Genomic DNA, 23,614 nt, shown 5'->3' on the forward strand with positions numbered 1-23,614 from the left:
GGGGCGGTGCTAGGGTTCTGCGCGCGGCCGGTGGTAATAGGTGTCGAAGTTTGGGCTGAAATCGGGACATCCCAGAGGCTGAATTTGGACCTAACTTTGGCAGCCCGTTTACTTGAAAACTCCCAAAAGGTAGCCCAATTACTGTACAAAGGCCAATTCGAGCCTCAAGTAAGTAGGGCTGAGATGAAGTGCACATGGGGTCTGAATCTCCCCAGCTCTGTTCTGGTCCTTGAGTTGGTGGATCCCGCTCCAACGGCCACCACACCACACCATAACATCACGTAGGCCAGGGCCCGTTCACCAACCTAACTTGATTGCGCCTGCGGCCTTCGCACACGAAGACAGACTGAGAGTGTCAGACGACAGGCGGCGGGTGCCGGGCGGGGGCGGCAGCTATGGCGGACGCGGGGGTGACGTCGGTGGTGGCGAAGCTGGGCGAGCTGGCGGCGGCGGAGGCGACGGCGCTGCTGCGCGTGGACGCCGAGATCCGGGCGCTGCGCCGGAAGCTGGCCTACCTGCAGGCGCTCGTCCGCGGGGCCGACCGCCAGCGCCGCGGCCGCGCCAGCGAGCTGCTCCTGCTCTGGCTGCGGGAGACCAGGGAGGTCGCCTTCGAGGTCGAGGACGCCGTCGACGAGTTCCACCTCCGCGTCGAGGCCTTCCACCTCTGCCGCCGCCGGGGAAGTTGGTGGGGCTGGGGCTGGGGCCGCGACGCCGTCAGCCTCGTCCAGGGCCTCGTCACGCAGGTGAATTCCGCCAGTTAAACCCTAACTGCTCATCGGCTACCAAAGTGCGAATCATCATTTACCTTTATCAGCGCGGTCGTGGGTACAATAATTACTTCCCATTGATGGTTATCTACTGTTGTTTCACGTACCTCTGTTTCCTGATATTCTGTCTCGATAGCTCAGCTCTTCTTTGCGAATCAGTACAGAATTGAACAACTTGTGACAATTTTGGGCCTTTGGGGCAAACAGATGTGTGATCTAAGAATCTCTCTTTTTGGTTGTTTATTTGAAAACCAGGCATTTGCTGGTTTGGTTTGGTTTGGTTTAGCGAATCGTGTGAGTCAGTACAGTTCACATTCCGCGGTTCTTAGTTTGTGTGCCGATGGTCACATGTCTCTATGCTGATGGTTTGCAAATTAAAATGTCTATGTTGGTGCAGATTTTTGTACGTCGTGGGCTGTCAAAACAGATAGCTAAGATCAATGAAAGGATCGATGAACTTAATCAGAACAAGGAAACATATCAAATTGAAAGTTCTCCTTCTGAAATTTGGAGCTCATCATCAGTTCAAGCAGATCCAGAGTGGTACACTGCTGTCTAGTGTTCATTCTTTTTATCTTCTTGTACTTCAATTTAACCTGTTTTAGTCTTACCCTGCATTCATGTCTTACCAGTACACAATTTCTTCTCATTTTAAAGCGGTCACTGCTCTTTCTACCATAGCAAAGTGCCCTTCAGAAAATACATAATATATTAGACTCTTTTTTGACCGAAGTCAGCAGGGAAGCCCCTACCTATTTTTTATAGTTTTTTATTCTAGTCCCATTTAATTCGCTCCCACGGAGGGTGCTACTCAAGTACTCTAACCACTAGGCTAGAGGCCCTTTCACAATATATTAGACTCTTCTTTTGCTCTATGCAACTTTGCACGTTGAAAGCAAACTATATGGTTGTAAACTCATAACTTCAATATTGAAATTAGTGCTGACTGAAACATGCCGCAGGTACGAGGATAAATATGTTATGGGCTCCAGACAAGATGAATTTGAGATCCTCAAGAACCGTATCATGAACAAAGAAGGAAACATTTCTCACCGAGCTGTCATCTCAATTTTGGGGGAGCGTGGCATTGGGAAGACCACACTTGCAAAACAGCTGTACAACGACCCAGATATCATGAAACACTTTGAGGTGCATGCTTGGGTATGTCTTCCACAACATATCAGGTTCAGGGACTATGTAGAGATTATGTACACGCAGGTCAGCTCACAGGTCCCAGAAGCTCCTGGTGACGAGGAAATCATCGATAAGGAACTCAAGCTTTCACAGAACCTTCAGAACAGGACGTACCTAGTTGTTCTTGATGGTTTAATTAGCATTAGCGACTGGAACTCATTGTTCGACGTGCTGCCAGATACCAATGGCAGCTGGATCTTAATCACCACACATCTAAATGTGAAGGAAATCAATCACATTGACCCACAGATAGCTCCCATTGAGCTTCCTTATCTTGACATGAAACACGGAGAGCAGTTGTTTTGTCAACGAGTTTTTGGTGCAAGAGAACCTCCGCAAAATTATTGGAGCAGGGGTTACTATGAAAAAGTTCACAATATATCAACAGGTCTACCTCTCGCCATTTCCGTTCTTGCAGGAGTTTTACGATCAAAGGCAATTCCCATGGAGTGGGACGATGTCTTTGAACAACTTGAGTCCAATGGCCAGCCAAAACCAGTTAGAAGCATATGGTCTTTGGCTTTTGATGACTTGCCGCACTACCTTAAGTCATGTTTCCTCTACTTTGCATCCGTGTCAGAAAATGTTATTCTTTACCCAGATCGTTTGGTGCGTCTTTGGATTGCTGAGGGTTTTATAGTGCCAAAGAAGGCAGAAACTCTGGAGGATGTTGGGTTTGACTATCTGAAAGAGCTGGTCTCAAGAGGGTTAGTCCAGGTCATGGAGAAGGATGCTGGAGGATGCATCAAGCTAGTATCCATTCACAATCTGCTCCATGCCTTTATGGAGTCTGAAGCACAAGACTCTTGTTTCCTTGAAATCCACCATCAAGCTAATGTTGTAAATCCAAACACAGTCCGGCGCCTTGCCATACAGAATTATGTGGATGCATATGTCCACATTCCTAATGCGTTCCCCAAGCTGCGCTCTCTTCTCTGTGATTTTGCAGAAGACCAACGCAGCAGCTCAAGCTTTGGAGAGCTGCAACCTCAGTCATTATGGGGCAACCTTGCGGAGTTGTGCTCGAGAGCCTGTAGCATTTCAGAGAATGTTGGCTCAAATACATTATATGGACTCCACTTCTTACAGGGCTCCAGATTCCTCCGAGTCATCGACCTGAATGGTCTTAAGATGCAAAAGCTGCCAGATGAGATTGGAAGCATAATCCACTTGAGGTACCTTGGCATTAGGAACAGCAACTTGGAGGAGCTCCCCTCATCCATGTATAAGCTTGACAATCTCCAGACACTGGACGTAAGGAGAACAAATGTGGGGAAAACTGTAGATGAATTTTGGGGAATTGAAGCGCTACGGCATGTGCTTGCTGAGAAAATGCTTTTGCCTAATTGTTCGGTTCCCTTGAATAATTTGATGACACTCAATGGTGTGGTGCCTTCTGATTTTTGGGATGAGAAGAAGTGCCCCTTGAACAATATGATCTATCTCCGATCACTGTCTTTGTCTGGCATTTCAGCACCCCATATTACTGCACTTTCAGCTGCTCTGAGGAAAATGGAATTCCTTGTATACCTAAATTTATCAGGTGAAGTCCTTCCAACTAACATGTTCACTACCTCAAGCATGCGCCGTCTCCAGGTCCTCATCCTGCATGGTAAGCTAGAAGGAACAAATGATTTGCTGGGCGACCGCTATGTCCTACCAAACCTTACCGTTCTCCATTTGCATAAATCAGAACTGTCACAGCAGTTTGTGGACAAACTTTCTCTACTGCCACGCCTTGCTGAGATGGAGCTCTTAGTTGTTTCATGCATTGAGACAACACTGTTCTTCCATGACGGATTCCCGAGCCTCACAAAACTGAAGCTTAAGGAAGTGTCGACCTTACAGGAGCTAGTGATAGGCAAAAGGGCGATGCCAATGCTTTCCATCTTAGCCATGTATGATTGTGACAGCTTAAGGACCCTTAAGGCCTTGAATGGCTTGGAACACATCCAAGAAGTGGCAGTCTACAATATGCCAGAGATTGTCGATAATATAAAGCTTGAGGATGAGAAGCTTTTCGGCAAGATCAAACGCCTGACTACCCCCACGATGGTAACAGACCGAGGAGTTGTTCCCGGTCATTTAGTCAGAAGGGCACGCATACCGCATGAACAACGCGACGCGGTGGCTTCTGAATCATGTTTCAGCGTCATGGAGGGTGCTGGTCCTGGTGTAGGGAAAGCAGCAGACGACATTCAAGTACATTGAGGTCCTCGTGTGTGGAGTGGATTAGGTCATCATCGGAGTAGCATGTTTACATATCAATGCAGCAGAAGCAACCACAAGTTCTGTACAGAATCAAGAGGTACAACCTGCAGGCTCTTCAAGGTTTCCGTCCGCCCAGAATGTACCTGCTGCCTCCTTAGAAAACCTCGACTCACCACCTGTAAATCTGTAACAAGCTCAGAAGCACCTTCAGGTGCTCCACAAGGTACTGAACCAGGTGAGAGAGAGGTGAGGCAGTCCCTACTGAACAAAGGTTCACCCCCACCATGCAATCAGTTTCTTGTTGGTACGGACTTTTGATGCACCTTGCTGAAACATTTTCGATCATCAACGACTTCCGGTACAATGTAGTTTACTAGTTTATAATTCTTCAGTGTGCAGAGATTTGTTTTGGTTTAGCATCAAAAGGTGGACAAATCTTTGTAGAAATTTGTTCAAATATACCTAGCGATCATGTCCCCACCATATATGTGCCCTCATCACTACATAGAATTTGCTTTGGCCGGCCAGCTCCGTGTCGTGACGGCACGGAGGGGAGCCCTCTTCCGCGAGGTGAACCCGGGCGCTCCCCCTCCGGCAGCGCCCCCTCGAACCGCGCCACGAGGTTGGCGAGCGCGAGCTCCACCACGGACATGGAGAGGTTGACCCCCAGGCACATCAGGCGGCCGACGCCGAACGGTACCAGCTGGAAGTGCTGGCCCCGGAAGTCCACCTCGCTGCCGACGAACCTCCCCGGCCGGAACTCCTCCGGCGCTTCCCAGGCCTCCGGGTCCCTGCCGATGGCCCACGCGTTCACGATCACCATGGTACCCTTGGGCACGTCGTAGCCGTAGCACTCCTGGCCGCTGATACGCGTGTCCTCCATGGACTCGCGCGGGAGCAGGAAGGGCCCCGGCGTGTGCAGCCGCATCGTCTCCTTTATCACGGCCCTCAGGTACTCCATGGCCAGCAGGTCCTGCTAGGTGATCAGGGAGTTGGAACTGTCGGCGCCGCCGCCGCCAGCTCGCCTCACCTCGCGCTGCAGCCTCTGCATGGCGCCCCTGTCGCGGAGCAGCTCGGCCGTGGCCCACTCCAGGACGATGATTGTCGCCTCCGTCCCGGCTCCGAACAGGTCCTCCAGCAGGACCTTCACGTTGTCCCTGCTGAGGCGCCACTCCGCCGCCGACCCGGCGCCGGCGGGTTCTTCTTCCTTCTGCAGCGAGAGCAGCACGTGCACGAAGGCGGCATCGTCGTGGACGCCTGCTCGTCCCGCTTCCGCCACCTGCCTGCCGGCGGCGTCATCCACGACCTCGTCGAGGATCCGGTCGATCCTCTCGAACGCCCTCCTCACCCTGGCGTCGGTGCCGTCGGCGGCGCTCATCCACGATAGCCACGGGATGTAGTCGCCGACGTGGAAGAAGGCGCCGAGCAGCGCGTTGCTCTCCTCCAGCAGCGCGTCCACCTTGGCGCGCCACCAATCACCGTCCCCGGCGGCGGGGACACCGAGCACGATCCGCCCGGCCACGTCCTTGGCGAAGCCGCTCAGGAGCTCGCTCAGGCGCACGAGGCCGCAGTCGCGACGGCATTCGCGCTCCACCCTCCGGAGCAGCGCCCACCTCTTGCTCCCTGACGGTGCGGTACGCGCGCACCCTAGACGGGGCCAGGAGGTGGCGCACGGCGGCCTTGCGGGCGGCGCGCCAGTACGGCCCGTGCGGCGCGAAGGCGATGTCGGTGCAGCCGTACAGGAGCCTGCTGGGGACGGAGAGCCACGAGGGGCGGGTGGCGAAGGCGCGGTCCTGCTCCCGCAGCACCTCCCGCGCCGCGGTCGCCGAGGAGACGACGACGGCCGGCACCCGGCCGAGGCGGAGGAGCATGACGGGCCCGTGCGCCGCGGCGAGCGCGCGCAGAGAGCGGTGCGGGAGCCCGCCGATCAGCTGGTTGAGGTTGCCGACGAGCGGGAGCCGCTGCGGGGACGGCGAGAGGCGGCGATGGCAGCGGGTCGCTCGCCGCGAACAGCGTCGAGCAGTAGCGGTAGCACGCATGGAATGGCCAGAGCGAGTAGTAGGAAAATGCCAGGCACATGCGCGCTGAAATTCAAGAATCCAAGGATACGGCGCTGAAATTCAAGAAGAATCGATAGATACGGCCTGCACGCCGCAGTCGCGTTCGTTCGAACCAGAGAACGCGCGGCCGCAGGGTGCATGACGCGGCCGGCGCTTGGGCAACCACGGCTTTGGCTTTCGTTCCCGGCACATCATGTATTGATGTTTTGTATACCAATAAAAAAAGATTTTCAACCATGCAAACTTCCAATCTTCTCGCACAGCCCCTCCACGTTTCCAAACTCAGTAACAAATAACAGAATGTTCCAGCGACTAACAAATTCAGTAAAAAGAAACAAGATAAGCCATTCCTACTTCTGCTTGAGGTGTAATATCAAGCACGAAGGGGCACCGGTAGTTACAAAATGGGTCCGCATCGGCAGATGACATAGCAAAAGCTTTAGAAGAGCACGCCCGGCACAGCAACAATTAGCAACAGATCATGTAGCGCCGCTGCTGCTGCCGCAGAGCCGCCTAGCCGTCCATCAAAAAGATGAGGTAGACGAGTATGAGATGTCTGAATCTCCGACCGTCTCAGGCACACCTCTGTTGGCACTGCCAGCTGAGCCGATGGCACCAGCCTCCTCGGCGTCGGCATCAGGCCAAGTGGTAATCTCAGAAAGCGCGAACTGGCTGGCAGAGCCGAAGTGTGACGCGAATCGCATCACACAGCTTTGGGAGAGCATGCTCTCTGCATCGACTGACTCAGGCAGAGGAGGCACGCAGGTCGGGAGGAATTCTGCCTTACCGCTTGTTGGTTTGAACAGGGAAAGGGTTGCTCGGCAGAAGATAAACCTGCAGAAACAGTTGAATTGAGTTTTCAGCCAAAAAAATAATTGTCATCACATCAAATATGTGTATCATCTATACAGGAGACTGGAAGATACAATCAGCAGATTATTGGAAGATCAGCTCAACATATTGCATTCCTAAAGCATGTAAACTAAGTAATAACTTAACAAGAAGCCGCTTACGACCGAACAGAGTATAGTGATGTTCATGTAGCAAAGGCAGACCAAGATCAAACCATCCTAGTTCCAGACAAAAAGCACCACACTTTCGATATGTTGAGAATGAGTAGGATAGTAACAAAATTTGACAAGCTCACCTTAGAAGCAGCCGTCTCAGGAGTGGATCGCTTAAGACTTCAACCCAAACAGGATGAAGTGAAGATGATGCAACTAAAGTAGTGGCCCATTCATTTAGGGACGATGATAATAACTCCTCAGCCTTGTTATAAGCATCCTACAAAATCCATGTCAAGGATTTTAAAGACACCCTAATGTCTGAAGAAATTTGTTAACATTACTAAAATAAGTACCCTGTTGATATCTGCCCCATTGTTGCCGATCAGGAGGCAAAAAGCTTGCAATGGAGCTGTCAGGAACATAGTAAACTGACTACCAGTGTGTCGAGTTGAATCACCACTGAATCCCGCAGCAGCAGATCGGGAACTTGGTGAGAGTAACATGGCAGCTGTCTCCCCCCTCTCAATGCCATGAATAGACTGCGATTATAAAGGACAATTATAATTAACAGTAGATGGCAGACATCCAGAGTATAGAAGAGAAAACATCAGCAGTATCCAAATATTTAGTAAGAAATGGAATGGGCAGTTAAATAAGAACAACATTACACAAAGCTCAGGGTTCCACAGTAAAATAAGGGCACAGAAGCCCCTGCCCTGTCAAGATGGAAATAAGAACCACAGATCATATTTGGACAACTAACCAGTTACATGTTTTGACAAAGAAATTCAAATCTGAACAGAACATCAAGTTTTGCACATAATTAATCTGGTTTATTTGCATATGACATGAGCACGTGTGCTTTACCCAAAAAAACTACACTATTCCGTACAAAGCATTAACCAATGGATATCCAGCCTTATAGTCCCAACCAAATTGAGGTGGGCTGCTGTCAATGGATAGTCATACAGAAAAGAACAAAAAAATTCCAGCCCGTATTGGCGATATAGTGGTTGCTCAGGACTAGGGAGGGAAAAAACATTAAACAAACCTGCCTTGAATGCATAGCTGATGCTACTGTCAATCACCAAAAATAGGGGTCTTCTTGTAAATGGGATTAAATCACCGGGGTATATGCAATTTGAACCTAGATGTTTTGGACATGTCAAACAATATACTTCTTATTGAAAAGGGTATAACTACAGTAAAAAAAAAACGGGCAACTTAAATAAAATGAAAAAATTACCCTCAGTTTCTCGGCAGCCTAACCATAGGCAAGGTTCTTTGTCTTCCTTTGAACTGGTATGACTAGTACTGGATATATCAAACTTACTAAAGTTGCTCACAATCTTTTCACCAGTATCAGGACAGCATCCAGAAGTTCCCATCTCACCTGAAAGATATTTGAATGTTAACTGACTTACTGACATGTCCTCAACATACAGCGTACATTACTGAACATCTAAGCAAATAATCCTGCGGCACTAACCTGCAGCTGAAAGATATATTAACATGATACCATTCGACGGAAGCTCCTCGCATTTTGTGGCCAGGACCTGGATTTAAATATACACATTTTAGATAAATAAGTTCACTATTTATATAATTAAATGGTTGAACGATAACGGCTGCATATAACTCTTTTCTCCTAAAATTTTGAATGCATAGGCAGCGCTGAATAAGTCCAGCTAAAAGAATCATGAGCACAAACTAACTTAAGTTTGATGTTCAAGCTTCTACGATGTAGCGCTTTCTCCAAAAGTATGCAACTACTCATGTCATGAACTAATGGGTGCACAAAATGTCACCAGCAAAGCGGAGGAATATGGTGCATAAGAAAAACAAGAAAGAGGAGTAATAAAGCAGCGTTCCTTTGATCATACTTCCTCATCTAATAATTAAGATCAGTTAGTTCATAGTAGAATATATTTTCAGGCCCCTGCAATTTTTAATCTTCCAACTAGCCGATTCCACATTATTACAAGCAGAACAGATTCGCTGTTACAGAGGTAACATTAACTTTTGAATGCATGAGTAAGTACTCCAATAGATTTCTCTCAGGACCAACCCATTGCATATATCAGAAAGCTTCCAAATATGCTGATGAACATGGTAGTTTTCTTTTATTCAGATTGCAATGGACTGGCAAGTGTACTGCTGTATAGTGGATACAGAGTGTTTACAATGTTGGAAAAATAACACCAAGTATTGCATACATCCAGGAAGCAGTGGAAAATGAGAAAGAAAAACTGAAAGGTGAACTTACTGTTAGGAAATGTGTCACCGAAGGGCGATTGAGATTTGTCTTAAGTGGATTTGGAGGCAGTGCGGCATCTCTTAGATCCTTCAGGAGATTGGGTTGATTTTGTCCACTTTCATCGTGGGCACTGTAACCATTGTTTAGTGCAAATGAACCACATGGTTCCCATTCGAGGCACTGAAGCATTCTGAATACATCTATGGAGAGGTCTGTAAATTTGACCTGGATGAACGGTAATGACAATGTTTCTTCAGTACTTTACTTCCCAAAAAAAGGCCAAAGCATAAGTTAAATTCGTGTGAGGAAGATGGGAAAGCATTACCTCGTTGGGGTAGTAGCTGCATAGTATGGCGTCACTTAAGACAAGACCTCGCTTCTTGACAGTAGGCGGTACGGTCGGAAGCTTGTCCGGAGGCAGATCAAATGCATAGCTGTACCTGAGCGGCCTCATGTTCATAAATGGCGAGTCAGCTCGAAGAAACCTCAAGATCTCTTGCACGACATGCTTCCACTCCTTGTATTCGGCTTCCTGCACGGTGAAGCATGATTTGCAAGAGTCCGAATTGAATCAAATCGATCGCTAAATTAACCAGATCAACTGAATTCGAGTGTAGAATTGTACTAGCACGCACTTGGAATGACTTTTTGGAGTCGTCGAGGAGCGCGCGGATGTCTGCGGCAAGGCGAGGGACGGTGTGGGCGCGCCTGGCGAGGAGGAGGGCGACAAGGAGGAACCTGGCGAGGAAGCGGAGGTGCTTGGCCGGGGTGAGGTGGTGGTCGGCGTCGAGGAAGTAGGCCCGGTCCAGGACGGCGTGGTAGAAGACGAACGCCTCGGAGAGGAGCGCGGTGTCGGCGGTTCGCTGGTACTGGGCGTAGTAGAGGTGGGCGATGCGGGCGGCGATCTCGCCAACCTGCCAGCGGCGGAGTCCCGCCTCGAGGAGGCGGTGGCGGTGCTCCTGCTGCATCCGCCAGAGCTGAGTGTAGGCGCGGAAGGCCTTGGCGAACGCGTCGGGCTCCTGGCGGCCGAGGAGGGGGAGATCGCGCACCCGGGCGAAGCGGCGGTCCGCCTTGTCCAGCAGCGACCAGAATTGCTCGGGAGACCACCCGCCGCCGCCGGAGCCGCCCTGGCTGCCTTGGCCTTGCTGCTGCGGCGACGCCGCCATGGCGATCCCCTTCCTTCCTCCCTCCCCCCCTTGTCTCGCCGTCGTCTCGGGAGAGTTGTCGAGACACGGAATTTCTCTACTACTGTGCCTAGTCCTTTCGAGCCCAGCCCAAAGATAGGGATGAGATGGGCTGGACTGGCCCAACATATGATCTTTTCCCTTCTAATTCTATCCGCGTTCGGCACATTCTCCATTTTGTTGTGCTCTCCGCCCCTTAAAAAATGCAAACGGCACAGCACATGAATTTTTTCCTTCAACGATAATTCTAACCGCCTTTGGCACTTTTGTACCCTGCACTTAAAAAGAGAAAAAAAATTGCAAACATACCACTGAGTCAAATCCCAGTCTGCTCTTTTACCACAGGATATCTCTTTTTTGCTATATGTTTCGCTCGATGCTGAAGCTTAGGTAGATCTTAGCTTAGCAAATTAATTGTGTGCTGACCAACAAGGAAAACAGATTTCGCATTGTTGGAAACAAGTGTGCAGCAATCTCCAAAACCATCTAGGTAGAGGACCGCAGTGATTTGGATTTCAATCTCGTTGTAAAAACTACTCCATCCTAAATTACTATTTATTTTGATTTTTCTACGTACATAACTTTTGATATATCTATCTACATATCTAGATGCATATAAAAAATTGTGTACCTGGAAAGTTAAAACGAATAGTAATTTGGAACAGAAGGAGTACAGTTGTACTTGCCTCTCCAAAAACTGCTAATGAGAACAGCCCTGACTATGCGACTCCGGCTCTGCAGTCCAAATTCTGCCACTAGCAATTCAGTTGTCCAAATTCTCATCTCTCTGGGTTTTCACAGAGTATTCCTTCTTTCAGATTTCTGAACATTTCCCAATGAAACATGGCCCTCGGCCCCTCGCTAAGAAAAAAAGACACCAAGTCAGCCCGAAGCCCCCTGTCAGCTGTCATTGCCCCTGCTAGTTTTGGACGACTCGCCATTTCCTCAACTAACACAAGATCATAATGTTCTTCTATCTACCTTTCCTATGTAATAGTCAGCGTCTTATTTGAGAATGCAGATCCAAAGGATGTACTTTGCATTAAGCAGTGCATAAATTAGCACCTGTCGAGGACTCACTAAATGCTAAAGATCATCAACATGTTTTCCTGTGGGATTTCAACAAATATGAGTAAACAAGTCGGTGCAAATCCTGATACAAACTACCAAGTATATTTGGATAAAAGCGCATAAGAATTCAGGACACTACAACTATGTTGCATTTGATAAACTTAATAGTTGGCATTCCAATAATGTATACAATCAGTACTGAATAGACAAACTGACTCTGTTTGCAAACCTTGATTGGTTTGTCCAAAACCTTGGACTAAGTGATTCTGAAAACAACTGTGAATAGCACAAAAGAGTGTCTGCAAATTTGCAGCATGAATACATTTAAAAATTCATCGCAGGCTCCACCAAATAAGAGCTGCGACCAAAGCACTAGCCAAGGAAACAACAGGTGACAGATTCGGGTACCAATCCATAAACACCAAGTCAGTTGTCTGGGGCAGTGGCGAGGAACCTATGGATGGCATCGATGAGCCCAGTGGCGTCGGTAATGCGCTCAGTAATTGGGATGTACCTATTGGCATGGTCCGCGGTGTACTCCCCGATCTCGGCCGCCTCGCCGCCGCAGCGCCGCCAGAGCGCCTCCGCGTAGCTCGGGTGCGCGAAGTACGCCTCCGCCTCCACCACCTCGCCCGATCCATCGGCCACGACGGTAATCGGGCGGCGCTCGTAGACGCCGATGTGGGTGCCCTGCGACGAAGGAGAAGGCTGAAACGGGGATAACCAAACCGGTGGAGTAAGGAGGGCGAATCTAAGGAGGAGACGAGACACTTACCTCGAAGGCGTCGAGCTCCGCGAGAGCGGCGGGGGATGGGGCGTAGAGCTCGCCGGAGACGACGCGGCCGGAGGAGGAGGAGGAGGAAGAGGTGGGGAGGAGGAAGGGGACCGAGTAGGGGCCGATGACGAGGGAGGCTGGGGCGGCAGTGGAGGCGGCCCCGACGAAGGGGGAAGCGCAGGCGACGAGGAGGGGGTGGTTGGGGAACCCGCGCTTCAGGGTGCCGTACACGAACACCCTCGTCGGCGTCGCCTCCGCCATTGTCGTTTCCGAACGGCAACGGCTGGTCCGCGAGCGGGGAGGTGGTACCTCGGCGGTACTGCCCTTTGCAGTGGATCACACGACAGCTCCAACTACTGAGAGGGACTCACACGGCTGGTTGGTGGGGCCCACCTGCCAGGGATTCCATACGGAGGCAGGCACCGTGGAATCTCTGACTTACCGCCATTTGTTTAAAAATGGATGGATCGGATCATGCGCTACAGTGTCATGTATATTGATGCTCCGTTTGGTAGACCTCCGGCCCGCCAAAATGGTTCAGGTCCGGCTTCTCCGATGGAATGGCTTCTCTATTGAATCCGAAGCCGTTTTGAAAAAATATTTAGTAAATCAGCTTCTTAATAGTAATATGGGTAATTTTATAATCAATTAATATTTAGAGGAGGAGAAGAAACTGGTGAAACCACTTTTTTTTTCTCCTCCTTAGGCTCTGTTTGATAAAGCTCCAGCCCCTCCTAAAATAGCTTCAGCTCCAGCTCCTTTGGTGGAGTGGCTTCTCTAGCGGAACTGAAGTCGTTTTGCAAAATATTTGGTAAAATGGCTTCTCAATGGCAATATGGGTAATTTTAGAATCACTTAATGCTTGGAAAGAGAGGAGAAGCCGGTGAAGCCAATTTTTTTTAGCTCCTCTCTAGTGTAAGCCGTTTTGCGACTTCTCCCCAGCTTCGGTGGTGGAGCCGTTTTGAAATTGCCCTTTTGGTAGGGCTTCACTAAAAACTGATGGAGAAGCTCTACCAAAGGGAGCCTAAGCCGTTTTATGACTTATTCCCGACTTTCATGGTGGTGCCATTTTGGTAGGGGCTTCACAAAAGCCGGTGGAGAAGCTATGCTCCGCTAACACCAGAAGCAGTTTTATATGGTAACTGCGGAGGAACATGACCTACCGTCTACCGACGCATGGGTCCATGAGCGCTCGGACCCACGTGTTAGTGGCTCATAAGGAAAATCGCTACATCAGGCTACTGTTCACGAAGACTCAGGAGGTGTTTGGTTCCACATATTAAAGTTTAGTCCCTGTCATATTGAAAGTTTAGGGTTCATTTGGCAGGGCTGCGGCAAATGTGGCTTCTTCGATAAAATAGCTTTTTTTAGCTTCAGATAGTCTGGATGGAAAAATGTTTGGCAAAACGACTTCTCCTACATGTGTAACATGAATAAAAATATAAAATATTCATAATGCCTTTCCTTTTTCTTTTTTCTCCTTCTTTTTTTTCTCTTTCCTTCATTTATTTAACTTCCTTTCCTCACGCAATGGCAACACCAGCCGCACCCCAGCACCTTATCCAATCGCTTCCATTCGCTTGAGAGCCGGCCTTATCCACTAGCCCCTGCTTTTCTATGCTCTATCGCCGCCCCAGCGTCTCCGCTCCACTGCCAGCACCTGGCGCCGCCGTTCGCTGCCCCACGGCGCCGGCTCCCAGCACCACCAGCCTGCCAGCCCCAGCGCCACCTCACTCCGCCTCACACCCTACGGCCCCAGCGCCGCCATCGACCGGCCCAGCTGGGGCCGTCTGACGGCCCCAGCGCTGCCTCCCTCCACCACGGGTCATGGTGGGCAAGAAGGTCAGTTGCCCCTGCGGTCGAGAGTGAAGCTGCGGGGAGCCAATTTTTTCAGCTTCTCCTCCACCAAAGGGCTCCAGAGAGCGGATTTCCCGAAGCTCCTGGACGGGAGCCATTTTGTTCGTGCCCCTTTGATAGGGCTTCAACTTCTGGTGGTGGAGAAGCCGCAGCCGAAGCCTTACCAAAGAGGGCCTTAGATACTAATTAGGAGTATTAAATATAGACTAATTACAAAATCAATTGCACAGATGAAGGCTAATTCACGAGACGAATCTATTAAGCCTAATTAATTCATGATTAGCACATATTTAATGTAGTATTACATTATCAAATTATGGACTAATTAGCCTTAATAGATTCGTCTCGCGAATTAGCTTCCATCTGTGCAATTAGTTTTGTAATTAGCTCATGTTTAGTCCTTCTAATTAGTATCTAAACATTCGATGTAACAGGGACTAAACTTTAGTCTGTGGAACCAAGCACCCCCTTAGAATTGGCTTTGCTTCACTAGGACATATGAATGGTACGTGTTCGGTGCTATACAATGTAAGGTTTTCTGTGGAACCAAGCACCCCCTCAGAATTGGTGCTATACAATGTAAGTTTTTCTGTAGAACCAAGCACCCTCTCAGAATTGGCTTTGCTTCACTAGGACATATGAATGGTACGTGTCCGGTGCTATACAATGTAAGGTTTTGTTTCATTTGAATCTCAAGAAATGACAAAGAATACATCATCCATTACAAAGTTTGTCCAAACCACTTTTCTTTTTACCATTATCACAAATTAGTTATCTTAATATTAAGAAACTCCCACAAATAATAAATTATAAGATTCTCACAAAAGATAAATCCTAGGATTTTCATAAAAATCAAAATGGTCAACTCTAATCATCATTCTTAATGAGTTGTTGAATCCATTCTTTTTTTTGAAAAAATTATCCACCACCGTGATTGTAAATATTCTAAAAAAACCCTCACTGTGTATCTCAATTACCTACTTCTTTCACTAGAAAATAATATAAAGTAACACACTAATCTTTATTAAAATTACCCAAATAGTATAATACGTAATAATATGTACTTAATAATAATATCGGTGAACAAATCACATACCAATGACTAATAATATGTAATTGATAATAATAGGCGATGTGATGAGGACACCACGAGTACATCTACACCAGGAGCACCTCAGGCGCCTCCAGTTGCTCCTCCACCTCAGGCGCCTACAGTTGCTCATCCAGTTGGGCCAATCACTCGAGCCCGTGCGAGAGAATTAAACTTCATCATGCTGTTAAGGAACGAAGGCCCATCGGAATAAGAAGATGGCCCAACAGGGCAGCCCAGGTGGGGCGCCTAGGGTTGGGCGCCGTGACCCCTTGGGACTCCAGGGGCTGCGCCCCCTTTATTTAGTCCGAGTCCTTTTTGTTTACGACTTGAGTTTTGTTTTACATCTAGCTTTAGCTACTCTTGAACACGCGCAAATACGCGCTGTCCTTGTGATTCAGAACTCCACCTTCGAGTGATATTTAGATTGCTCGCCTCTCTTTCTTGTTCGTTCTTCGATTGCGGACAGGAATCGATCTTCGTGATCAGGCTGATCTCGCACCGGCGAGGTTGGTAACCATCGGGAGTTGGTTCAGCGATTGCATTGGCACTTCGGGTTCGCTCGTCGTAGTCGGATCGTGAGGGTCTACTTCCTCCAAGTCGAATTTATCTCCACTCACCGAAAGATCGGGCACTCCGACTCTATCAAGTGGTATCAGCTTTCCAGGTTGATCGGTGAGTTTTACCGAGTGTTTTTCCCTTCCTACAGTCCACAAAAACCAAAACAAATTTTTTCCAGGTTAGATCCTTTGTCCCAGCAACCGTTTAGCCTCGCACATTCTTTCAATAAGTGTCTTTGTTGAATTTGTGTGCCTACTCGTTCAATTGTTGCTGGTTACTTGTGTTTAATCTCTTGTTTCTCGTTTTTCATCTAACCCTAGTTTTCGCCGCCGCCGCCGTTCCGCTGCTCGCCAACCCTACCAGCCGCGCCCACCGCACCTCCCCCCGCGACAACCGCGCCGCGCCATCCCACTACTCCGATCGCCCCTCCCCTGTCAAAAAAAAAAGATCGAAAGCAATCAAAAAAACAAAAAAAAGGAAAGTGCAAAAAAAAAAAGAGGGAAAGAAGCCAAAAAAAAAAGACGAAGAAGAATCCAACAGGGAGAAGGAAGGTGATTCGGATTTGTTTCGGTGGAACCTTCCTTTGCGCGCGCCGTGACTCCTCCTGGGTCACGACTCTCTGGGGTAAATTCCCCCCCCCCCCCCACGCATTCCGTGCCAGCCTTTCAAATCCGTATCTCTCTTTCTTGGTCCTTTTTTTTATTCTGAGGTCCGCCTTACTCTAGAGAGAGAGAGAGAGAGAGAATACCCCTGTACTTTCGGAAAAAGTGTATGCCGCAATTTGATATTTGAGATCCTCTGTGTTCATATTATCAGTTTTGGGGCACCCTCTGTGAAAAAAAAAACAGAAATAAAAAAAAAAGAGGTGCGCCCTCTCCACCTTGCCTCTGTTCTTTCGATTTTCCTTGTTACCAGCAACTCTTGTTACGTGTTTGGCACTATCTTTCAACTTTGCATTATTGTTTGATTGTGCTAATCCTTCATTTGAGTGCAGCCTTCCCAGAACTCCACATAGTTCTACGACGAGCATATTTTGTTTCTCCAGGCAATCACTCCTCCAATCTTTCGTGAGTTCCACCGGTTGGTTGCAATTCGCCCCTGTGTGCGTGGTAAGAACGGATAAGAATTTGATAACAGCACTAGTGTGAGCGCCTTGTGAGCCGTTACACCCCTGTTTTGTCGTCGCTTGTGTTCTTGTATTTGCGCTAACCATGGCAGATGATGTCGATGCGGGGGCTAACCAGCTGCAGGGCATACGGGCGCAAGTTGAAGGGCTTGTCACCGACATTCAGACGATTCATGAACGGCTGGACTCGACGATCTCCTCGACGACCGAGCGGTGTGATCAGCTCGACCTTGCACAGACGGCCGCTAAGGCCACACTCGACTCAGTTGTGGCAAGACTCGATGCATTGCACACTACAGTCGCAGAGTTGCAGCAGGGTTATGGTGGTGACTCGGACCAGGACGATGGCGACCGCCGAGGCCGTGCCCGTCGCGTGCCACGCCGTTCCGGTGGTAATGATTCCTTTTCCAAGATTAAATTTAAAATCCCACCTTTTAATGGCAAGTATGATCCTGCTGCATATCTTGATTGGGAATTAGAAGTTGAACATAAATTTTCATGCCATGATATTCTTGCTAATTCTCAAGTTAAAGCTGCTATTAGTGAATTTACTGATTTTGCTTTAATTTGGTGGCGTGAATATAAACACAAACATCCCAATACCATTCCAACCACTTGGGAGCAATTAAAAACTGCTATGCGCCACAGATTTGTGCCTTCTTATTATGCTCGCGATTTGCTTAATAAAATGCAACGTTTTCAGCAAGGTTCCAAATCTGTTGAGGAATATTTCCAGGAATTACAAATAGGCATGATTCGTTGTGGGTTATTGGAGGAAAACAATGCTGCTATGGCACGTTTTTGTGGTGGTTTGAACCGCGAAATTCAGGATATACTTGATTATAAGGACTACACAGATATGACAACATTATTTGAATATGCTTGCAAAGCTGAACGTGAAGTGCAGGGACGCCGCTCGAAGACATATTCTAACTCTTTTGCAGGAAGAAGCTCGACATCCAACCCCGCACCCGCTCTCCCTGCGCCACCCACGCCCACCCCTACACCGTGTGAGCGAACGGCCAAACCTGCAAGCGCTGCCCCTTCCACAGGCGCTGCCCCTCCCACAGGCCGTACACGGGATATTCAGTGTCATCGTTGCAAAGGATTTGGCCACGTGATTCGGGACTGTCCGAACAAGCGCACTTTGCTTCTTCGTGACGATGGTGAGTACTCTTCCGCTAGTGATTCTGAAGATACTCGACATGCGATGCTTGCCACTGACCATGCAGCTATGGAGGTACATGTCAACCCGGGCGACGCCGATAGGTATGAAAGTCTTGTTGTGCAGCGTGTTCTTAGTACACAGGTCGCCCCGTCCGAGAAGAATCAGCGACACACTCTTTTCCATACCAAGGGCGTTGTGCAGGAGCGGTCGATTCGCATCATCATCGACAGCGGCAGCTGCAACAATTTGGCGAGTACCACACTGGTTGAAAAGTTGTCTTTACCCACTCGTAAGCATCCACATCCATATCACATTCAATGGCTTAATGATGGTGGGAAAATTAGAATTACTCGATCAGTCCGTGTTCCTTTCTCCATGGGTGCTTATTCTGATTTTGTCGATTGTGATGTTATTCCCATGGAAGCATGCTCTCTGTTACTTGGGCGACCTTGGCAATATGATACTGATAGCGTGCATCATGGTCGTTCAAATCACTATTCTTTCATGTTTAAGGGTCAGAAAATAATTATACATCCAATGACACCTGAACAAATTCTTAAAGATGATCTTGCTAGAGCTGCTCAAACTGCTAAACAACTTGAACCATCGACATCTATTAATTCTGAAATCAAGTTGAATGCTCCTGTTTTGCTTGCCACACGTGCTGATTTTGATGAGTTACGCGATGCTCCTTTGCCATGCTATGCCCTTATATGCTCTAGTGTGCTCGTTTCACTTGATGATGCACAATCTTTGGATATTCCCCCTGCGGTTGCTAACATTTTGCAGGAGTACGCTGATGTCTTTCCAAAAGATTTGCCACCAGGACTCCCACCACTTCGTGGCATTGAGCACCAGATCGACCTCATTCCCGGCGCACAGCTTCCGAACCGCGCACCGTACCGTACAAATCCGGATGAGACGAAGGAAATCCAGCGCCAGGTACAGGCGTTGCTTGACAAGGGTTATATTCATGAGTCTCTTAGCCCTTGCTCCGTTCCTGTGTTACTTGTTCCAAAGAAAGATGGTTCATGGCGTATGTGTGTAGACTGTCGTGCTATTAATAACATTACCATTCGCTACCGATACCCTATACCACCCCTTGATGATATGCTAGATGAGCTTAGTGGTGCCATTATTTTCACTAAGATTGATTTGCGTAGTGGCTACCATCAGATTCGCATGAAATTAGGTGATGAATGGAAAACGGCTTTTAAAACGAAATTTGGATTATATGAATGGTTGGTTATGCCGTTTGGTTTGACAAATGCTCCCAGCACATTTATGCGTTTGATGAATGAAGTTCTGAGGCCCTTCATAGGATTGTTTGTAGTTGTCTATTTTGATGATATCCTCATTTACAGCAAGTCTATGGAAGAGCATTTAGAACATTTGCGTGCTATTTTTGATGCGTTGCGTGCGGCCCATTTATTTGCTAACCTCGAAAAATGCATGTTTTGCACACAACGTGTCTCGTTTCTTGGCTATGTTGTTACTCCACAGGGCATTGAGGTGGATAGCAGCAAGATTGATGCCATTCGGGAGTGGCCTACATCGACGACGGTCACACAAATTCGAAGCTTTCTTGGCCTTGCAGGTTTCTACCGCCGGTTTGTTCGTGATTTTAGCTCCATTGCAGCGCCTCTACATGAGCTTACAAAGAAGGATGTTCCCTTTGCTTGGAGTGATTCGCAAGAGGTTGCGTTCAGCACCTTGAAAGATAAGTTAACCAATGCTCCTCTCTTGCAGTTGCCTGATTTTACTAAAGTGTTTGAGCTTGAATGCGATGCTAGCGGTATTGGGCTAGGTGCTGTTTTGTTACAAGAAGGAAAACCGGTTGCTTACTTTAGTGAGAAATTAAGTGGTGCTAGCTTGAATTATTCTACTTATGATAAGGAGCTTTATGCTTTAGTGCGCACTTTGTATACTTGGCAGCACTACCTTTGGCATCGCGAGTTTATAATTCATTCTGATCATGAGGCTTTAAAACATATTCGTACACAAACAAACCTGAACCGTCGTCATGCTAAATGGGTAGAATTCATTGAGTCTTTCCCTTACATTATTAAACACAAGAGCGGGAAGGAAAATGTCATTGCTGATGCTTTATCTCGTCGCTATACCATGCTGTCCCAGTTAGATTTTAAAATCTTTGGCTTGCAAACTGTGAAGGATCAATATGTGGATGATGCTGATTTTAAAGATGTTTTCGCCCACTGTATTCATGGCAAACCATGGGGCAAATTTCACATACAGGACGGGTTCCTGTTTCGCGCTAACAAGCTGTGTGTTCCAGCTAGCTCGGTTCGTCGTTTGTTGTTACAGGAAGCGCATGGAGGCGGTCTCATGGGGCATTTTGGCGTCTACAAGACGCATGAAGTGCTGGCTGCCCACTTCTTTTGGCCCCGGATGCGCGATGATGTTGAGCGCCTTGTTGCCCGCTGCACTACTTGCCAGAAAGCTAAGTCACGATTAAACAACCATGGTTTGTACATGCCTTTGCCTATTCCTACTTCCCCTTGGCTTGATATTTCTATGGACTTTGTTTTGGGATTGCCTAGAACTAAGAAGGGGAGGGACAGTATTTTTGTGGTTGTTGATCGTTTCTCCAAAATGGCTCATTTTATACCTTGTCATAAGACTGATGATGCTAGCAATGTTGCTGAATTGTTCTTTCGCGAGATTATTCGTTTGCATGGTATTCCAAATACAATAGTCTCTGATCGTGATGCTAAGTTTCTCAGTCATTTTTGGAGATCACTATGGAATAAAATGGGAACTAAATTGCTGTTTAGCACCACTTGTCACCCTCAGACTGATGGACAAACTGAGGTGGTTAATCGAACCTTGTCCACTATGCTTAGGGCTGTTTTAGATAAACACTTGAAACATTGGGAAGATTGCTTGCCTCATGTTGAGTTTGCTATAATCATGCCACGCATTCTTCTACAAAGATGTGTCCTTTTCAAGTTGTTTATGGTTATATTCCTCGGGCGCCTATTGATTTGTTTGCACTTGATGCCGAGGACACCCCACACATAGATGCCGCTGCACATGTTGATCAAATGATTAGCTTGCATGAGCAAACTCAACAAAACATTGCTGCTGCTAATGCTATATATCAGGTTGCGGGTAGTAAAGGGAGAAAACATGTTACTTTTGCACCGGGTGATCTGGTTTGGTTGCATTTGAGGAAGGATCGTTTTCCTACCTTACGTCGTTCTAAATTGATGCCACGTGCTGCTGGTCCTTTTAAAGTGCTAACCAAGATTAATGATAATGCTTATATCCTTGACCTGCCTGCGGAGTTTGGTGTTTCCACGAGTTTTAATGTTGCAGATTTGAAACCGTATGTGGGCGAAGATGAGGAGTTGCCGTCGAGGACGACTTCAGTTCAAGAAGGGGAGGATGATGAGGACACCACGAGTACATCTACACCAGCAGCACCTCAGGCGCCTCCAGTTGCTCCTCCACCTCAGGCGCCTACAGTTGCTCATCCAGTTGGGCCAATCACTCGAGCCCGTGCGAGAGAATTAAACTTCATCATGCTGTTAAGGAACGAAGGCCCATCGGAATAAGAAGATGGCCCAACAGGGCAGCCCAGGTGGGGCGCCTAGGGTTGGGCGCCGTGACCCCTTGGGACTCCAGGGGCTGCGCCCCCTTTATTTAGTCCGAGTCCTTTTTGTTTACGACTTGAGTTTTGTTTTACATCTAGCTTTAGCTACTCTTGAACACGCGCAAATAAGCGCTGTCCTTGTGATTCAGAACTCCACCTTCGAGTGATATTTAGATTGCTCGCCTCTCTTTCTTGTTCGTTCTTCGATTGCGGACAGGAATCGATCTTCGTGATCAGGCTGATCTCGCACCGGCGAGGTTGGTAACCATCGGGAGTTGGTTCAGCGATTGCATTGGCGCTTCGGGTTCGCTCGTCGTAGTCGGATCGTGAGGGTCTACTTCCTCCAAGTCGAATTTATCTCCACTCACCGAAAGATCGGGCACTCCGACTCTATCACGATGATAATAAGTTATAATATTTACTACATTAGTTTAATTTTATACATTTTGGCTGATACATACACACAATATATTTGCATTAATAGTTTGATTGTAGGTATTCATTTCCCGTACAAACAAAGCCTACTAGTACACTCATCATTCTCAGCAGCGTTGCAGTACAATCTAAAATATTTGTTCATATCACTATAGTAACTAAAAGTGCACTACACGACCTACAATGAGTAAATCTAATAAAATATGAAAAAACAAAGGTTTGAATAAGAGGTACAATATGCACAAGAATTTCAATTTAACATGTGGAGAAAAAACCCAACAACTAATAAAAGTGAAATTGGAAAGCCAAAAATTAGATTCCTTAAATCATCACATTTGGGCTACAATAAGAGTTAAAATAACACATGATAAGGTTTTAATTAAACACATATAAAAAATGGTGGTGCAATGCAAAGGCAGACTATAAATATGGATGGAAAGGCATTGGTAACTAAATTTGTCACAACATGATAGCATGCATTTATGAAGTATCGTATGGTATTGTTTTTATAAAATGAATAGAAATAATAGAAAAATTAAGCAATTTTTATTAGCATTGGATTACCAATTTATCCATGAACTTCTAATAATTTTTCTTGAAATTTTAGCCCATGCATCACGTGTTGATGGATGGGTATTCATAATCAGCATGTTATTCAATTTATTAAATATGCACAACAAACACGTTGTGGTGATAGAGCAGGGCGTCTCACATCCTCCCTTAAGTGAAATCAAACTCTATCTCCGTCGATCGCTTTCCCATCTAATTTTTTTCTAGTTGAACCACTAGTCATTCCTTTAGAAATGTGGTTAAAATAATTTTTTATAAAGATCATCCTTTTCGGATGCAATTTTCATTGGCGTGAGGGGGGACACATGCCCCCTTCTAGCCCTTAATACCTCCTTCATTATGACCATTGTTGTATATTATTTTGAAATTGCAAATCCAGTTGGAAAATCACAACACCATTGTACCTCAATGGTGCATCTCGCAAGAACATCAAGGGTTGCTAAGTGAAAGGTAAATGTTATGATCTTCTTGAGAAAAATTAAAAAGATGGTCAGATCAGTATTAACGACACCATGGACATGGAGACTACTGATCTAGTGTTTGAAATTATTTATACACAGTTCAACATGCTTCGACTGAAGTGCCAAAAATGTGTAAGCCTCTGCGACATTCATATTAGGACATTCAGCATCTCTGGAACCTATGCAGCTAGAAGTAAACAGTGT

The 23,614-nt window shown here is 47.3% G+C and overlaps 3 protein-coding genes and 1 pseudogene across 3 annotated transcripts; 1 reads left to right on the forward strand and 3 right to left on the reverse strand.

Annotated features, from left to right (window-relative positions):
- Positions 1-285: 285 nt before the first annotated feature.
- LOC117843474 (putative disease resistance RPP13-like protein 2) lies at positions 286-4,548 on the forward strand. Its single transcript, XM_034724065.2, has 3 exons — positions 286-743; positions 1,165-1,310; positions 1,730-4,548. The coding sequence occupies exons 1-3, from the start codon at positions 396-398 to the stop codon at positions 4,170-4,172; spliced, it is 2,937 nt and encodes a 978-aa protein (XP_034579956.1). The 5' UTR covers positions 286-395; the 3' UTR covers positions 4,173-4,548.
- A 93-nt stretch (positions 4,549-4,641) lies between these two features.
- Positions 4,642-6,318, reverse strand: LOC117844360 (cytochrome P450 71A4-like; annotated as a pseudogene).
- A 141-nt stretch (positions 6,319-6,459) lies between these two features.
- LOC117843475 (uncharacterized) lies at positions 6,460-10,714 on the reverse strand. Its single transcript, XM_034724066.2, has 9 exons — positions 10,132-10,714; positions 9,822-10,028; positions 9,506-9,721; positions 8,729-8,795; positions 8,486-8,632; positions 8,295-8,386; positions 7,593-7,778; positions 7,380-7,516; positions 6,460-7,066 (listed from the first exon to the last, which is right to left on the reverse strand). Exons 1-9 carry the CDS (start codon positions 10,660-10,662, stop codon positions 6,757-6,759), a joined length of 1,893 nt encoding a protein of 630 aa, XP_034579957.1. The 5' UTR covers positions 10,663-10,714; the 3' UTR covers positions 6,460-6,756.
- Positions 10,715-11,877: 1,163 nt separating this feature from the next.
- Positions 11,878-12,871, reverse strand: LOC117843477 (putative gamma-glutamylcyclotransferase At3g02910). Its single transcript, XM_034724067.2, has 2 exons — positions 12,527-12,871; positions 11,878-12,441 (listed from the first exon to the last, which is right to left on the reverse strand). The coding sequence occupies exons 1-2, from the start codon at positions 12,785-12,787 to the stop codon at positions 12,178-12,180; spliced, it is 525 nt and encodes a 174-aa protein (XP_034579958.1). The 5' UTR covers positions 12,788-12,871; the 3' UTR covers positions 11,878-12,177.
- Positions 12,872-23,614: the final 10,743 nt, after the last annotated feature.

This window comes from Setaria viridis, chromosome 2 (genome assembly GCF_005286985.2).
Source record: "Setaria viridis chromosome 2, Setaria_viridis_v4.0, whole genome shotgun sequence".
Classification (NCBI taxonomy): Eukaryota; Viridiplantae; Streptophyta; class Magnoliopsida; order Poales; family Poaceae; genus Setaria; species Setaria viridis.

Excerpts from the sequence above, each read along its gene's own strand:
- LOC117843474 (XM_034724065.2), top strand. The coding sequence starts at position 396 with ATGGCGGACGCGGGGGTGACGTCGGTGGTGGCGAAGCTGGGCGAGCTG. Across the intron at positions 744-1,164 it reads TCCAGGGCCTCGTCACGCAG|ATTTTTGTACGTCGTGGGCT; the intron begins GTGAATTCCGCC and ends ATGTTGGTGCAG. Across the intron at positions 1,311-1,729 it reads GTTCAAGCAGATCCAGAGTG|GTACGAGGATAAATATGTTA; the intron begins GTACACTGCTGT and ends AACATGCCGCAG.
- LOC117843475 (XM_034724066.2), bottom strand. The coding sequence starts at position 10,662 with ATGGCGGCGTCGCCGCAGCAGCAAGGCCAAGGCAGCCAGGGCGGCTCC. Across the intron at positions 7,779-8,294 it reads GCATCAGCTATGCATTCAAG|TCTATTCATGGCATTGAGAG; the intron begins GCAGGTTTGTTT and ends TTATAATCGCAG. Across the intron at positions 7,067-7,379 it reads CTGAGACGGCTGCTTCTAAG|GTTTATCTTCTGCCGAGCAA; the intron begins GTGAGCTTGTCA and ends CTGTTTCTGCAG.
- LOC117843477 (XM_034724067.2), bottom strand. The coding sequence starts at position 12,787 with ATGGCGGAGGCGACGCCGACGAGGGTGTTCGTGTACGGCACCCTGAAG. Across the intron at positions 12,442-12,526 it reads CGGAGCTCGACGCCTTCGAG|GGCACCCACATCGGCGTCTA; the intron begins GTAAGTGTCTCG and ends CCTTCGTCGCAG.